Source organism: Eublepharis macularius, chromosome 14 (assembly GCF_028583425.1).
Source record: "Eublepharis macularius isolate TG4126 chromosome 14, MPM_Emac_v1.0, whole genome shotgun sequence".
NCBI lineage: Eukaryota > Metazoa > Chordata > Lepidosauria > Squamata > Eublepharidae > Eublepharis > Eublepharis macularius.
Window position 1 is genome coordinate 7,313,008 of NC_072803.1, and position 17,075 is coordinate 7,330,082.

At 48.5% G+C, this 17,075-nt stretch overlaps 1 protein-coding gene across 1 annotated transcript in view; it reads left to right on the forward strand.

Annotated features, from left to right (window-relative positions):
• The first annotated feature begins 202 nt into the window (after positions 1 to 202).
• Positions 203 to 17,075, forward strand: part of OAF (out at first homolog) — a 29,961-nt gene continuing 13,088 nt past the window's right edge. Inside the window, exon 1 of the mRNA XM_054997399.1 lies at positions 203 to 836. Coding sequence (XP_054853374.1) covers positions 603 to 836 — 234 coding nt within the window. The 5' untranslated portion in view covers positions 203 to 602. The remainder of the gene's footprint in view (positions 837 to 17,075) is intronic.

Consider the following 17,075-nt stretch of genomic DNA (forward strand, 5'->3'; position numbering starts at 1 on the left):
TTCCTCCAAAGTCCAATCGAAGTGGGAATGCTGTTTCTCCTTAAAAGAGGGAACGGCGCTGGGCTAGTTCCGATTGCACGTCGGGGGCGACAGAGCAAGCAAGAGGACGCAAGCGGGCCAGGGAGGCCCGGGGCGGCGCGCGCGTGCACGCGGGCGCGCGTTCCGGCGCCGAGGCAGAGTTCGCTCAACTTTCGCCCGCCTCGCTGCCTTCGCCCTTCTGGCCCGGCGGCGGCGAGGGGCGCCTGTCCCTTTAAGGCCGGCCCTGGCGGGCTGCTGTGCGGGGAGCCGAAGGAAGTGACGGGGCGGTCGCGGGGAAAGGAGCGCCCGGCAGCCGGCCGGAGGGCGGGCGAGAGAGCGAGAGCCCGCGGCGCCCGCGGAGGGCAGAGCGCCGGCTTGGACCGGCGCGGGAGGAGCGGCAGCGGCAGCAGCAGCAGCAGGAACGCCCCGTCCAGGGCCGGCCCACGCGGCGCCTCTCGCTCCGGCGGCACAGGGAGAGCGCAGCCCCAGCCCCGGGTGGACGTCGCGGGCAAGTTGGCCGGAGCGCTCCGGAGGGGCTCCGCTGGGGGCCGGCCGCCGCGCCCCGCTCCGCTGGCTGCCGGGGGATGCGCGGGCCGGGCGGCGGGCTGGCGGCGCTGCTGCTGCTGCTGCTGCGGCTCTTGCTGTGGCGCGGGCTGGCCGCGGGCGGGGCGCCGTCGGAGCTGCGGGTGCGAGTGCGGCTCCCCGACGGGCAGGTGACGGAGGAGAGCCTGCAGGCGGACAGCGGCGCCGACTGCGTCAGCCTGGAGCTGCGCCAAGGCGACGGGACCCTCGTCAGCCTGACTGCCGACTTCAAACAGGTGCGGGGCACCCGGGGGGCGGGGTTGCCACCTCCAGGGGGTGGCTGGAGATCTCCCGGAATTATGGTTGCGTTCCGGGCTGCAGAGATCCCTTCCCCTGGAGGACGGGGCTGCTTCGGAAGGAGGGTTTCTATGCGGGTATGCCCCACTGGGACCCTTCCCTCCACAGGCTCAAGGCCCCAGATCTCCAGGAATCTCCCATCCTGGAGGTGGCAACCAGTGGGGAATGCATGGACGCTAAACTGGACGGGGGAGGGGCTTGTTGAAAGATCAGGTGGGGATCTGGGAAGGCGTTGACCTGAGTGGAGAAAGAGAGGTAAAAAGTGTGCTTGGTTCTGAGTTCATCCCCAGCTCACCTCCCCTGGTGCTCTGGCAGCTTTGATGGTCTTCCCGGATCTTATCCTCACAACAACCCCACGAGCTCGATGGCAATCGGCAAAAGATACATCTGTGAGCTTTATGCCCAAGCTGGGCTTTGAACCCTGGTCTCTCTAGACAAAAGCGCTTTCACACCCACCGAAGCATGCACTTTCAGTCCACTCTCGATGCACTTGAGCCATTGTTTGCGAATGGATTTTCCCATTTCACGCAGCAAAATTCGTTTGCAAAATGCGTTGAAAGTGGATTGAAAAGGGCATTCTTCGGCATGTGTGAAAGATCCTCAGTGTCTGCTGGAGGGGAAGGATGGAGTGTTGGGGAGATTAACCCCTGGAGGGAAGAGAAAGAAGGGGCAAGGGGGGCTGAGCTTCAAGGAAGAGGCCAGACCTGAGGAAATGCATCTAGAGTTAGCGTTGATGTATTTGGTTGCATTTCTCACCCAGACGTACCTGCTCACACCGCCCGGTCAGCTGGCACAGGCTCTTCCCAGGCACCAACCACTGGTTCAGAAACGTTTTCAAAAATTCCACCCCCAACCACGTGACGTGTCCCCTGCAGGGTCAGTGGGGCCCACTGTGACCGTGGAAATTGCTTCTGGCAAGGTGGGGCTGTGTCGGTGGGTGTTCTGGGTCATAGGTCATGTCACCTACTCGGTACAAACAGCTTCTCAGGGCAAAACCCCCAACAAAGTTTGGAATTAGTGCCAAAGAGTTGGAGCCGCTCCGTTTGGAGGAAAAGGTGAATACTTGGGGGTGGGGGGTGGGAATAGGGAATGATAGAAGTTGAATGGGATGGAAAGAGAACTTTTTTTGCTCTTGCTAAGATTAGGGATGTTTCGGTGAGCCACTTCTGGTTTCTCTTGCTCAGGAATGCTGTCTTCGTGCCGTTTCATTGCTGTTCTCTGTGTTTCTTCCTGGCACCGCTTTTCAGCAACTGTTGCAAAGAGCAGGCATCTGCTTTAACTGTAACATTTTATAGAACTAAAGTTTCGTCCTGAATACGGAGAGCATGTCAGAAACGGGGATTATCAGATCCAAAAACAATGCAGTCCCTTTTTTCCATAACTGGGGGAGGGGGTGTCACCCACGTGTGTGAGCTGCAGGTTTGGGACAAAGAAGGGCAGCCTTTCTTAGACATCGTGTCTTTAACTTCTGGAATTCCCTGCTGCATGATGATGGGGGACTAGCAGCTCGTGTGTTTGAAATGCCATCAAGTTGCAGCCAGTTTATGGCAATCTCATAGGCTTTTCAAGGCAAGAGATGTTCAGAGCTGGTTTGCTACTCCATGTCTCTGCGTAGCAGCCCTGGATTTCTGTGGTGATCTCCCATCCAAGCGCTAACCAAGGCTGACCCTGATTAGCTTCTGAGAGCTGACAAGATCGGGCTAGCCTGGGCCATTTAGGCTCAGCTTAGATGGCTCTTAAAAAGAATGAAACTGATCAGTATTGTATAGCTATGATTAGTATGAGCTTTAGAAATGAAATAGAGCTTCCATGTACAAAGGCAGTGTACCTTTAAATGCCATTTGCTGGGCAAGGGGGATGCAGTAACTTATGGCTGCCCACAGCTGGAAACAAGTTGCTGGGATAGATGCATCTTTGGTGTGAAGTGGTAAGAAGTCAAGTGGTGTGCATGCATGGCGAAAGTGGCCCCGCATAGGTGGAAGAGCAAGGTTCCCGTCCGATAGCATCTAAAAGACCAACAAGACTTCCAGGATATAAGTTTTTGTACAAGTATTTATTTATTTATTTATTTATTTATTTGCAGTGCCAAGAACATTTCCATAAACCATGTCATAGGGTAGCTGAATACAAGCTTACAGAGACAGAGCATTAGCAAGGATCCAATACAGGGTTGAAGGATTGCTGAAACAGAACATAATCAGTTCTAGGACTGACATTAGACAACATGAAGCACAAGCAGTATAGACGAGTACATCTTCAAAGCAACAGATAATACGTAAAGCAACATAATGGTGGAGCCCATGGTTCCCAACTCATTGGCGAAACATCCAAGACCTCCTCCCTACAACACCATTCTCCTATCTGAGTAAAAAAGCCTTTTTGAATAATTCAGTTTTGCATCGTTTGTGGAAAGCCAAGAGCGTGGGAGCTCTCCTGACCTGCTTAGGCAGGCTGTTCCATAGGGTAGGGGCCACCACAGAGAAGGCCCATGTACGGGCTGCAGTTGATTTTGCCCATGTGCAGGGTGGCACCTGCAGGAGACCCTGTTCAGATGAGCAGGAGGGACATAGAGAGGGAGCCGGTCCTATTTATTTATGTCATTTATATTCCGCCTTTCTCACTGAGACCCAAGGTGGATTACACGGTGTGAGAGTAGTACAGTCAATATAGAAATGTTTCCATAAGCAATGCCATAGGGTAAATAGATGCAAGTGCAGAAAGACTTAGCATTAGCAGGAATCCAATACAACATCGCAGTGAAGTCTATGGTTCCTAACTCATTAGCGGAGCATCTGAGACCCGTCCCCCGATACAGTTTTCCTATCTTTTTGACAAAAGGAGCTATGAATCTCAAAAACTCGCACTCTGGAGATCTTTAACGTGCTACTGGACTCAAATCTTGCTGCTCTACTGCTGACCCACACCTGAAACTAACTGCACATGTGGACGGTCTGAGACACAGGGAGATTTGCCAAGTAGCCTCTGGCACGAGGTTTCCCATGAAGGGCAGCACCCAGCTCTGATTCGCCTTGTGCACACCTCCAGACCTCTGGTGCTACTGGTGCTCTTCCTACAAAGTGGAACAACGTCTTCAATGGCTGAGGCATTGTCCCTGGGTTGTTACGAGGGGGGTATCTGTAGATCTCCACTTACGAGCTAGTCCTTGTCTGTATCCCTGGCTGGGATAATCCTGGGTGTGTTTAGTGTGGCCTACATTACGCAGTGGGATGGAGCAGATCAAAGAGGCTCCGGCCTGGGAACTCCGGAGGCCGATATCTTCTCATGGGGAGAGGGAAGCCAGCAGGGTGGGTGGGGAGGAGGGAGGGGTTGGCCAAGCCAGCGTGGACAGAGGCTCTCAAACTCTGGTTTCTGGAATGAGCCTTTAATCTGAGAGGAGGAGGAGGAAGAAGCAATTCCATCCAGGCTGTCATAAACCCACTGATCAATAAGCAGGGGTAGAGGCCCCTGCTTATTGGGATGTGAGAAGCCCCCTCCCCTTTCCTGTCTCTGCAGATTGGAGGAGGGGGTCCAGCATCATGCTTAACTTTCCTGCGAACACAGGCATGCATCTCCCCACCCCCATGTTCTTTGGCAGAGAATTTGGGGGAGGAGAGAGGCCAGTGGAAACTCCACATTACGACTGGCTAGGAAATCCAGTGACTCTGAACTGTAACTGTTCTATGCTAGGGAAGGCTGTGAAGTTGCAGGGGTGGGGGAGAAATGGATGTCTCCTTGCAAGGCAAGAGTTGGGTCCAGTAGCACCTTAAAGACCAACTAGATTTCCGTGGTTTGAGCTTTCTGGAGTCAGAGCTCCATTTGTCAGCTACAAGGAGTGGAAAAGGAAGGGATCCTTATAATCCAGGCAGAGGGTGGGAGGGGTATTGTAAATTAGAGTGTCAGGAAGGTAGCTGTAATACATGTTGTAATTAGCTTGATAGAGCATGGGTGTGAAGTGAAGAAAATTAGCATCTGTAATGCAAGAAAAATCCTATGTCCTGATTTAACCTTGGGGGAGCCATTGTTCCAAATATGCAAATAAACTCAGTTTCAGCAGTCTCATCCGTTATAATTTCCCTTTGAGGTTTCTCTGCTTGAGAAGTTTGCAAGGCAGAATTTCCTGTATTCAAGGGGGAAACCCACTGTGGAAGTTGCACTAAACTGATGACAGCTACTAAACTGTGTCTTTTAGAACAAATGCATTCAAAGTTATGTTCTGATGATCTCTGGGGGTTCCTTGATGAGAACATCAACAGCAGTGCATGACTTTTTAAAAATCTTATCCATCCACTTCGCTTTAGGTCCTTCCTTCCAAGGCACAGCCCCAGGAAAATGTGGGGTGAGTTGTGGGGTTGCTCTGGGCGTACGTCTGAATGTTAAAGCCCTACAGGCCTAGAGAGCATCTTGTCTAAACTGAGCATGTGCTCCAGAATCCCCAACAATATGCAAAGGTTCTCTGCACCTAGGGAGATGCTTGTCAGCAGAGAAGTTGGTGTGGAGAGGACCCCTCGAAGGATCAGAGTTTGAAGCCTCAGCAAGAAAAGTTTCACTGTTTAATGGCATACCAGACTTTCTTGACATTTCCCTGATAATTCTTATCTCAGACTGGCTTGATACCCGTGCTTCACTACAGTATTTAACTACTTTAAATCCAGTTATAATACTTACGGATATGTAACATTTTTTGAGTTGGTTTTGTTGTATAATAGCGTAGTACCAACTGTCTCTTAGGGGTGGGGGGGTGAGGTGTTCCCACCCCCTGATCTCTCTGCTGGAGAGGAAGCAGCCAAGCTTGTTGCTCTCTGGAAATGTAGCATTACTTGTTTACTTGTGTTTTTGTGTGCGGTTCTCAATGTAGGTGGCTTTTCTCATAAATGGTTTCCTCCTGTTCCTCGACTTGTGCTGGTGAGGTCTTCCAATGGGCCCAGGAGTTGTGGGCTTTGTGGTGGGTTTTTTTTTTCTCCCTTCATTTTAAAAGAGAGAGAGCTGCTAAACTGAGAGAGGAAACTGGAATCAAAAGGACTAAGATAGCAAAATGGAGAATCGTTTTCTTGGTCTGGGCAGTGTGCGAAAGAAACACGTCTGGCCCCAGGACAACAGACTGGGGTTTCTCAAAAGGTGTGTGTGTGTGTGTGTGTGTGTGTGTGTGTGTGTGTGTGTACGTACGTACGTACGTACGTACGTACGTACGTACGTACGTACGTACACCCTGGCAGTTAATTTCCATACAGAGAGGTGTAGAGGCTCAATTCAGCCAGGAAGCCACAGCGTGTTTAAAAAGAGAAACTCTCAACTGTGTGTCAAGGCACTGGAGTTGGCAGAAGATAGGCTGCAGTCTGCCCATAATGGCTATCCACTTAGAATCCTGGGGTTGGAAGGTACCTATAGGGTCATCTAGTCCACCCCCCTGCACAATGCAGGAAATTCTCAACTACCCCTCCCCCCACACCCTCAGTGACCCCTGCTCCATGCCCAGAAGATGGCAAAACACCGTCAGGGTCCGTAGCAAAATCAAAAAGAGTCCAGTAGCACCTTTAAGACTAACCAATTTTATTATAGCATAAGCTTTCGAGAATCAAGTTCTCTTCGTCAGATGCATGATCTAAACTGGTCAAATACAGAAGAGGAGGGGAGAGAGGGGAGAAAGAAGGGACATATATTACAAGGAGACAGGATGCAATTAGTGGGGAGGCAACCAAAACATTCCTTTGCTAGTAAATGTAAACATCTCCTTTTGGTGTGGAGTCAGTTTGCCGTGTTAGTTTGCACGGCTAACTCCTCTGGATCTATGACCATGAAGGGTCCGTAGCCAAACTGACATGGGGAAAATTGCTTCCTTACCCAAAAGGACACTCAGCATTTCCCTGGGTGTGTAAGAAGGGACCACAAGAACTAAGCGCTGATGTGTCCCTTCCTGCCCTCCCTCTCATGATCTGCCCAGGTTCACAGAATCAGCATTGCTGTCAGATGGCCATCTAGCCTCTGCTTAAAAACCTCCAAAGAAGGAGAGCCCACCGCCTCCCGAGGAAGCCTGTTCCACTGAGGGACCGCTTTAACTGGCAGGAAGTTCTTCCTAATGTTTAGCCGAAAACTCTTTTGATTTAATTTCAATCACTTGGAGGGGTTTCTGGTTCCTTGGATTCTTGCAAAGCAAGCTGGGCTAAGTTTCATCTTAATCTAATGTAGTGATCTTTATCCTGTGGATCGGTGCCCTCAGGTAGATTGCCACACCTGCTGTGTCACAAGCCCCTATAGATCTTCCCATTTTATGGCTTTTGGAAGGACCTGCTGTGTAGAAACCAGGGTTAGCATGCTTCCTGTCTGTTTGAGCAAGATTCTTCCGTGGCTCTGACCTTTGCCTTGCGGTGCTTAGCTTGCAGCTTGTGCCCTGGACTCTTTTGGTCCGCTGCCCGACGTCCTGGCCTTGACACCCGTGAGCTCATACCTCTGGCTTCCTGACATGCATCTCTTGGGTCATATGAATGTTTGTCAATCTCAAAAGATGTGAGACCGAACCCTGCAAAGCACCTTTGATGTTTCTAAGCAGTTAATATAGATTAGTTCTGCTTCAGGTGTTAGGAGATCTTGAATATGCACAATGAGATACAGTTCTAAAATGTGTCCGTGGCCCATGGGGAGCCTAGCAAACAGTGAAGTTGACCATGCAAGCCTAGCGTCATCCCAGAAATGAGGAGTCTTTAACGTTGCATATGGAACGTCCCTCCGTCCGCTCCTTCCTTGGCAAAGCATATCCCTCCCTGTTCTATATCACAACCAGCTTTCAGCTCCCCCCCCTCCCCGCCAAGTTCTGCAAGCCATTTGCTCTGCATCTTGGGAAGGGGAGGGATGCTACTTTTTATTGGATGCACACAACCCTGCCGAGCATGTGGGGTCCATGTGTGATTCTCTGGACTGCAGCCAGTTCTTTTATATGCAAGGGCAAAAGTCTGCAAGTTCTCCCAAGCCCCAGATGCGAGTGAGTGAAATCCCTCCCTGAAGGGCTGCACTCCACTTGTGGTGTTAATTCATTTGGGGACGCTTGTCTAGTAAAACCAGCCCTGGGATGAGTCTGTAGGAAGATGTGCAGTCGGAAATTCCTTCTCTGGGATGGGGTGGGGGGAGTTCTTGAGAAGCTAAAGCAGAGGTTGATTTGAATGAGTAATTGCAGTTCCAGATGTACTTTCTTTCCATCTCCCCCCTCCTTCCTTTCTAAAGGCAGTATGGGGGGGGGCTCAATTGAATTCCACAGAAGTGATGCCATTGCTGCAGAAATCTCTTTCATTCTGTTTTTGCTCTGGCAGCCTCAGTGCTGGGGGAGACCCCAAGAATCAGTGGAGAGTTGAAGGATGCAGAGAGCCAGTAACAGCAAGAGAAGATGGTGTGGAGGTGGCCAGAAAATAGTTTAGCGTTGGGTGGGTCCGAATATTGTCCACCACTTCTTGGGGGTCTGTTGAAGGCACAATAGCCCTGCTGCGAATGTGAGTGTGTCAGTGGAAGATTTTTTTTTATCCCTTCACCCCCTTCGCCAAGTTGGTCACAGCCAGCTGAACTGAACCCACCGATGAGCGTGTGGCATGTCCTAAGACTAGGACGGTTTGGGTTTATCCTTAAACTTTCAAGCCTTCATGTCTGCCCTGCCCCACCCGGCCCAATGTTCTGAAGTTACACTAGCCCCTGTTTTTGCGTGTGAAATTTAAATTGTGTAGGGAATGTGGAATGTGTGACTGCACCAACACACAATCCCGAAGTAAATCTTGGATGGGCTTTGAATGGCGCTTGGCTCCTCTTGGAATACCACTCCAAGCTGTCTGTCTGCTTTCCAGAATGGAAACTGAAAGAATTTGTGCAACCTGCTTGGCCTGCCCACCGTTTCTGGCCTCTGTTTACACTGCGTTGGAACTCTTTGTTCATCCCACAGGAAGAGAAATGAAACTCAAAGCGTTGGGGTAGTTCTGCGGCTGTGAACCAAAACAAGTAATTCCTCAATGCCTGGCTGGCTGAAAACTCTGAAGCACCTTTCAGTGTTGAGCCAGGAGCAAGAATTGATAGAGATCGTTCTAGTGCTTCTCTGTCTGTCTGTCTGTCTGTCTGTCTTTTGTTCTTTCATTCTATCTCTCTGTCTGTCTGTCTATTATTCTATCGTTCTGTTCTGTCTTTCTTTCTGTTCTTTCTTTTTCTTTCTTTTGTTCTGTCTTCCTATATTTCTTTTGTTCTGTCTTTCGTTCTGTCTTTCTATCTATGTATCGCCTGGTGCATTTACTTCCCACCCCTCCTTCTGTTGCATTTTATTCTCACATTTTATCCCCTGAGATAAGTGTGATAAAAGAGAGTGACTGGCCCAAGGTTATCCAGCAAGCTTCCATGGCAGAGTGGGGATTCGAACTCGGGTCTCTCGGATCCTAGACTGACATTCTGGCTGGCTCTCAAAGCTCCTCCTGCAGAAGAATTGTGAGGGGGCAGGGGAAGGCACCAAATCACGTTCTGAGAATTATCAAAGAAATAATTGAACATGTGCTTTCCAGTGCTCAGAGCACTTTTTAACTATCTGAATATTGCTGTTTAAGTTCCTAACTCAGCCATCTCTCGTGAACTAGACTGTATGTCCTGTGATGCCTTCCACACTAGGACTGGCTTGTATAGTTTCCCTGTTGCTGCAGTGGCTGCTGATACAGCTCAATGGCAACAAGGCTTCCACATGGCTGGCTTCCCTGCAGTTTCCCTGCCTGGGCCCCTGGCAGTGACCACCACCATCCTTCCACACCAGCAGGGCTTTTATAGTTGTTGTTTTCTTTTTTACATAGGAAATCGAAAGTGCTTATAGTGCTATAATGTTACAACAATTCTGTCAATTCCCAGCTTTCATTTTTTTGAAAAAGTAAGTCTCTAGTCCCTTTCGTTGTGGAGATATATGGGGAAAGGCTTATCTCTGTAATAGAAGAGGCTGCAGACTTTTTAAAATGAAGCTTGGAGTTCAGAAAAAACAGATGGTTATATTGATATTTATTGGTTTATTTAAAAAAAACCCTAGTGGGAGGGGGAAATCACTGCCAAGAGAGGGACGAGGGCAGAGAAAATAGCTGCCGTGTAGGTGGGACTGGGAAAATTCAACTTTTCCTTGTTCATGTCAGCTGTCTGGGCTTTGCTGCAGTGTCGAACCTTGGGCAAGTGACCTAGATGGAAATAGGGTTGCCAGGTCCAGGTTCAGAAATTCCTGGAGATTTGGGGGGTGGAGCCTGGAGAGGGCAGGGTTTGGGAAGGGGAGGGGCCTTGGTGGGGTATAATGCCATAGAGTTCACCCTTCAGGCAGCCATTTTCCCCAGGGGAACTGATCTCTGTTGCCTGGAGGTCAGTTGTAATTCCAGGAGATCTCCAGCTACCACCTGGAGGCTGGCAATCCTAGGTAGAAATGACCTGAGTTTCACGAGGCATTTTATATGAGGCTGTCATTTTATATCCGTCAGAGATCATTATATCTAGAACACCTTAAGATCCCCAACCCTTTTGCAGGCAGTGTTGCTAGTCTGGGTCAGAGTTCCATGGTCCATTTTTCTCAGCATCTTTGTCATATGCTGAAGCCACAGACTATCCTCAGCAACTGATTTTCTGATCTCCAGGACTTTAGTCCAGGGGCACCTTAAAGACCAATGAGATTTTGAGAGTCAAAGCTCCCTTCTTCAGATCTGAAGAAGAGAGCCTTGACTCTCAAAACGGCACACAGCAAGAAAAGCTGCATATTGCAAACTAGCTTTGCTCTGGAAATAGCCCAGTGGCGTTAAACATTAGCAAATTTATTGCACTGTTATTAACGTATATATTTCCTCTCGGCTGGTCTTGAGGGCAAGCAGGGCAGAATTCTGCTTTTCCCATGATGCAACTGTGCAGGCTGAAAGCAGGGTTTATTTTAATTGATCACTTCTTTAAGCATGCTTGGAAGAGGTTTGACGTGTGGAATATCTGGGGTTACAGCGACCTAGAAACCTGACAAGCAGCAACAATGACTAGAGGAGGGGTTTGATGGAAGGAGGTGATAACCCTGATCTCGAAGGCTTTGAGTCTCTCTAAAGGAGACGAATTTCATGAGGGTGCTCAAGTGAAGAGAGGCACAATGCTAACCGGGAAGACAAGTTCTAAAAGACGGATCGGAAGGCTTTGTCAATTTTCCCTCTCTACAGAGTTTGCAAATGTTGCTCCTCAGGGGGTTTGGTTGGCTGCCAGAAGGGGAGGTGAAATTGACAGAGCCTTCCAGGAGGTCAAGAAGAAAGGGGAGGTGAAATTGACCTCCTGGAAGTGGCTTCCACTTTGGCTGCCAGAAGGGGAGGTGAAATTGACAGAGCCTTCCAGGAGGTCAAGAAGAAAGGGGAGGTGAAATTGACCTCCTGGAAGGCTCTGTCAATTTCACTTCCCCTTTCTTCTTGACCTCCTGGAAGGCTCTGTCAATTTCACCTCCCCTTCTGGCAGCCAAAGTCAAATTGACCTTCTGGGAGCCAAACAAACCCCCTGAGCAAGCTCTGTAGAAAGGTAAATTGACAAAACCCGATCTGTCTTTTAGAACTCATCTTTCCGGTTAGCATTGCACCTCTCTTCACTTGAGCGTCCTCGTGAAATTCGTCCCTTTGAGAGAGACTCTTTGTCTATACACACACACACATTTCTGAATGTATTTGGGCCGCAGAGAAAGTACTGAAAGGAGATGCTAAGTTGCAGACAGATGCTGCTGTTGGTAGGCTGTACTTTTTCCAACAGCAGGCAATGGAGTAAATGTTAGAAAGCCAATTTTTTAAGACCTCAATATGCATTGGAAAATAGCATGCTAAGAGAAGAGGAACATAAATCTGTTCATCGCATGCTCGCGAAGGGATTTTTTTTTATATAGGGAAAGCATTCAAATATTGGGTTCCCCTGCCCCCATGCTGCCCCCACACGACTGCTGATGAAAATGGCACTTCCTGGCAACATGTGCTTCATGTGTATCTGTGTCTTGTGGGTTTGAGTTCTAAAAGGGTCATTGACCACTCCTTCCTTTCCATTGTTTTGATTGTTTTTATGTTTTCATGTACTTTAGTTGTGGTTTTAATTGTTTTAATGACTCTTCGTTTTTAATGATTTTTAAAAGATGATTTTATTATTACATTTAAATTTGTTAGCCACCTTGTTGGCCTTTGTGAGGGTAGAAAAGAAGAGTATAAATTTTGTTAAATAAAATGGCCAGGAAGCTGGAAAACAAAGTTCTCAGAATTTGGGGCTTTGAGTTTAGAAAAAAATGATAAATGACATGAAGAGAGTGGCTATAGAAGGAAAGTATTTTCTCTTTTTTCTCCCAGAAAACTGGAATTTATGGCAATCTTAACAACATTGACTTGCAGCTGGCATAGAGCAAAATGACGTGTCTTACAATGCAACATTTGAACTCCATTTTTGTAGGATGAGGTGCTGGCCATTCACTGAGATGGCTTTTTAAGGAAATAGGCAAATTCATAAAGAATTGCTATGCCAATGGATGATAGAAATTACAGCTCAAATGGAGCCTTGGTGTATAGGGTGGGGGGCAGTTTACTCCCAGCAGAAGAAGGCTGCCCTGCATTTGAATTCTGTGGGCATCCATTGGCTACTCTTGGAGGCAAAGAGCAGGATAGACCTTTAGTCTGATTGAGCAATGCAGTCCTAAACAGAGTTCAATGAACAATATTGGGTTTAGTCTGGGAAGGCTTTAATCTCTGCTTAGCTCTGGGTTTTTTGTTGTTGTTTGTTTTGTTCCAGTTTTGCATGATGTTAAACAATCATTTCTCTCTCTGTCTCAGTTACCCATCTTTAAAATGGGAATATAAACAACTTAGCTGCTGCCCAAGGGATGTAGATCAAATAATGCTTTCTGCTCCACAGAGTGCTAGAATACAATACAAATTTGCAAACAATTGCGACAACTCTGCTATAAGTTGTGCTTTGTCCTTGCTCACCTCACCACTATTCACCCCCTGAGTCTTTGGCTGTTTTCACACATCTTGCCAGCCGCGCAAAATCGTGCAAAACTCCTGGAACAATGGCATCTTTCTAGCACAATTTCAGTCATGACGGGAAATCACGCCAGGAAGACGCCGTCATTCCAGGAGTTTTGCATAATTTGCGTGGCTGGTAAGATGTGTGAAAATGGCCAGAATCATCAAATATAAAACCATTCCAGATAGTGCAGCCTGAAGAAAAAGAACACTCGTACAAATTTGCATAATCTGTAATTTGCTAATTTGCATGCATTCCTAATTTACACGCAGCAGCTCTGGATGCAGAATCTGGAGTTCTCAGATCTGGAAGCGTTCCCGTCTGTCTGTGTGGGAGGTTATTTAATTGTCAGAATTGTACACCCTCTAATGACAAGGTCATCGGAAACTGCCCTAAAGAGCTCTGAATCTGCTGCCAAGTTCGGAAATGTTAGACAGGGTCTTTGCTTGCATCATTTGTGTCCCTGAGTCGCTGTTCTGAGCAGGATTTCCCAACGCCCACTCTCCCTTTAAGGAGCCTTAAACTGGAGCGCCCCTGCGCAGAGGGAGCTGCAGTGGCCAGCCGGCACATCTGCGGAGGTGCTGATGTCACGCTGAAACTTGTTGCTGTGTAGGGAAATTTCACGGAAATCCGTGGGCACCCCTTGTGGCCTTTGTCAGCTTGGCCAAGAACTTAGTCAAGCCTGAGTCACCTGGCTCTTTCGGGAAGGAAGTGCAGGAAGGGGATTGGGGAAAAACAAGGTTCCTTCTTCTTTTTCTTCTCCTCCTCCTCCTCCTTGCAGACTTTTAAATGTGTAGCTGGCTGTTTCTTTCAGAAACATGATTTATTCTTGTCAAAAAGGTAAGTCAGAGTTCCCTTCCGTTAACCAGGCTCAGGCAGAATCCAGATAATCCTTTTATCCTCCTCCGGAGCTCAGAAATGTTGGACGTTTCCAAGGACTTTGTCATGTTGACCCAGTTTTGTAAACTTTCCAACACGTATTCAAAAATGGCACCTCTTCACGTCCTTAAAAATCTGTATTTACACTGCAGGTTCAATAAGCAGTCCCTCTTCCTAGAGGATCCTGGGAATTGTAGTTTTTTAAGGACATGAGGTGGTGAGTAAGGACAAGTAGCCCGGTTGAGATGATCTGTGTGTGGAGTGTGCAATTGTACCTGCAAGATCCACTTCCATCCAGCGCTTGAGACGAAAATATAAGGAGAGAACTTTGCACTTTATTTATTCCCGTACTTTGTACTTTATACCTTTTCTCCGTAAAATGAAAGCATAGCCGTTTGCGTAGTTCTCCTCTCCTCTGCTTTACCCTCGCAACAACCCCACGAGGAAGGTTAGGTGGCATGACTGGGCCGAGAACACCCAGGAAGCTTCCGTGGCAGAGTGGGGTTTCGAACCTGGGTCTCCCAGATGCTTAGTCCAACACTCTAACCAGGGCTCATTTCGAGGGGGAACGCACAGGAGCGCAGTTCCGGCAGTTCCCCAAAGAAGTCACATGTCAGGTGGCCCCGCCCACCTGACTCTCAGCCATTTGGGGCCCGTTTTGTCCTGGATTGGGGCCAAAACGACCTGGATTGGGCCTCTGATGGGTGGTGGATCACTCTCCTGTTCAGCAGCAGCCCAATCCTGACCATTTTGGGCCCCTTTTCGGCCATTTTCAGCCCCCTTTTTTGCCATTTTGGGCCCAATTTCGGCCCTGAATGGCCAGGATTGGGTCTAAAGCAGCCCGGATAGGTGATGTCGGGGGGTGTGGCATATGCAAATCTGTTATGCTAATGACACATTTCTGGTGGTGTCAAGGGGCGTGGCATATACCAATGAGTTATGCTAATGAGTTCCTCCAGCTCTTTTTCTACGAAATGACCCCTGACTCTAACCACTTCATACATATTCTGTGCAATTAAGAACCATCAATAAAAGAGGGTTCTTGACTACATGAAGAGAGTTTGCCACCATGATCTTATTCACACCTGTGTTCCAGCTCCCACATCCGCCTGCAGAATGTCTTTAAAAGGCCAATTCCTTAGTTTCTGGGTGGAGAAGTCACGACCAAAAAACTGGTATAAGTTTCTGCTATGGATGGTCGCCTGAAAGATGCGCAGTTCTTTATCACAAACTCAATACACAGGGTGGGGGAAGAGATCTTTTGTTTGAATTGGTAGAAGGGGGAATTGCTGTCCGCAATTTTCCAATTGTGTGAACCAGTCTGTATGTATGAGATATTTGAGAGGAACACACCGTGGCCTCTGAACCAACACAGCCAGTGGCTGGCAGTTTGTTTAGATAAAGATCTGGCTTCCGTATTGAATATGCCAGTGTGGAATAATAAAAGGGAGATTTTCTGATTTAGCTGAGCAGGCAGTTTTGATGGAACTGAGGGTCAGGTCATCTGAGCAGCTCTGAGCCATTGCCAACGAGGGCCTCTGTCTGCTGAGTTCATTTTTATCAAACCTTTCCTCCAAGGACTCCAGCAGTCATACATGGTGCTCCTGTTCTCATTTTTATCCTGACGACAACCCTTCAAGGTAGGCTAGAGTGACTTGCCCAAGATCAGCCAGTAAGCTTCATGGTAAAGAGGGGATTTTAATCCGGATCTCCCAGCACCCAGTCTAAAACTCTAAACTGCCACATCACCTTGGCAGTTTAGACTGCAAATTGTGTGTTCTCACAATCTGCATGTCTTGATTCAGAATTGTTCCCTTGAATATAGATCCAGAGGAGTTCGCCGTGTTAGTCTGTAGTAGCAAAAATAGAAAAGAGTCCAGTAGCACCTTTAAGACTAACCAACTTTACTGTAGCATAAGCTTTTGAGAATCACAGTTCTCCTCTTCAGATGCATCTGAGGAAGAGAACTGTGATCAGAGCTGGTGCGCCCATGGAGGCCAGGTAGGCGGTGGCCTTGGGCACGCGGGCTTTGGAGGGGCGCCGGAGGGGGTGTTGGGGCGGAGGCGCGCGCAGCGAAGCTGGCATGACTGGGATGCAGCTACTGCTGCAGCCAGCCAGCCAGCTCCGTGCTGCTGCCGCCGCCGCCGCCACACACCCCAGCTGGCCGCAGCCTCTGGGCGCCGCCCCAGCAGCGGCTCACAGGTTGTACGCCCAGCTGGGGCATGTGGCAGCGGCGGCACGGGGCTGGCTGGCTTGGAGTTTGGACTTTTGCTTCTTTTAAGAAATATGAGCCTTTCTGGTTTTTTAATTGTCATTGTGCTCCACCTATCGCTGCCTTACTATATAACTGCAAGTCCAGCGTAGAATCGGTTCATGGAGGAGCAGCGTATCACCGAGTGGGGCCGGGCAATGCAGTCCTGTCCCCGAGCATGGCTCACCCAACTGAAGGTTTTTCAGAAAACAGCTTTGCAGTTCATGATGTAACAAGCTTCCCGTTTAAAGAAGCAGGAACAATGATAAGAGGAACATTTCTACGTTTTTAAAAACAGTCCTGAAAAAGCAGCCCAAGTGTACCCAATCATGATTCATTCTGGCTCAGGGTAGGTTTTTCAAGATCACTTTCCCCATGATACTGAAACACGTGATCCTGAAATCACTTTAGGTGCTTTAATACTGAGCATGGCAGGAGGTTTAAAAGGAGTAACATTCAGACAGGTTGGTGTTCATTCTTAACGGGCCAAACACTCTTGTAAATGGTCATGTAAAAGTCTCTCCACACAAGACATCTTACATGGGGCTGCTCAAGTGTAGGGAGATGCAATGTTAGCTGGGAAGTGTAGTTTTAAAAGACAGACAGCGGAGATAGCTCCTCAGAGGGTTTGTTAATTTTATCTTCGTCTCCCCAAAGGGGAAATGAAATTGACAGAGCCTCTGGGGAGGCAAAGATGAAATTAACAAAACCTCTGAGGAGTGATCTCCGCTGGCTCTGTCTTTTTAAACTACACTTCCCAGCTAACATTGCGTCTCCCTACACTTGAGCGTCCCCCTGTAAGGTGTCTTGTGTAACAGTTCAGTTAGGTAAATGCACATTGGCGCTTTGTGAGGCAGCTGTAGAAGTTTATGCTGAGGGCGGATGATGCCCTGCTCATTCTCTTGAAAAGCCACCCAGCATGGAAGGCTAGCTGTGGCCCTGATGGAGAATAGATCCATCAATGGAACCTCCATGTGGCGGGGCAGTATACCTTTAACTATACAGTGTTTGGCACAAACAGCTGCGAAGGCCCATTGCTTTCACATCCTCTGCCTGT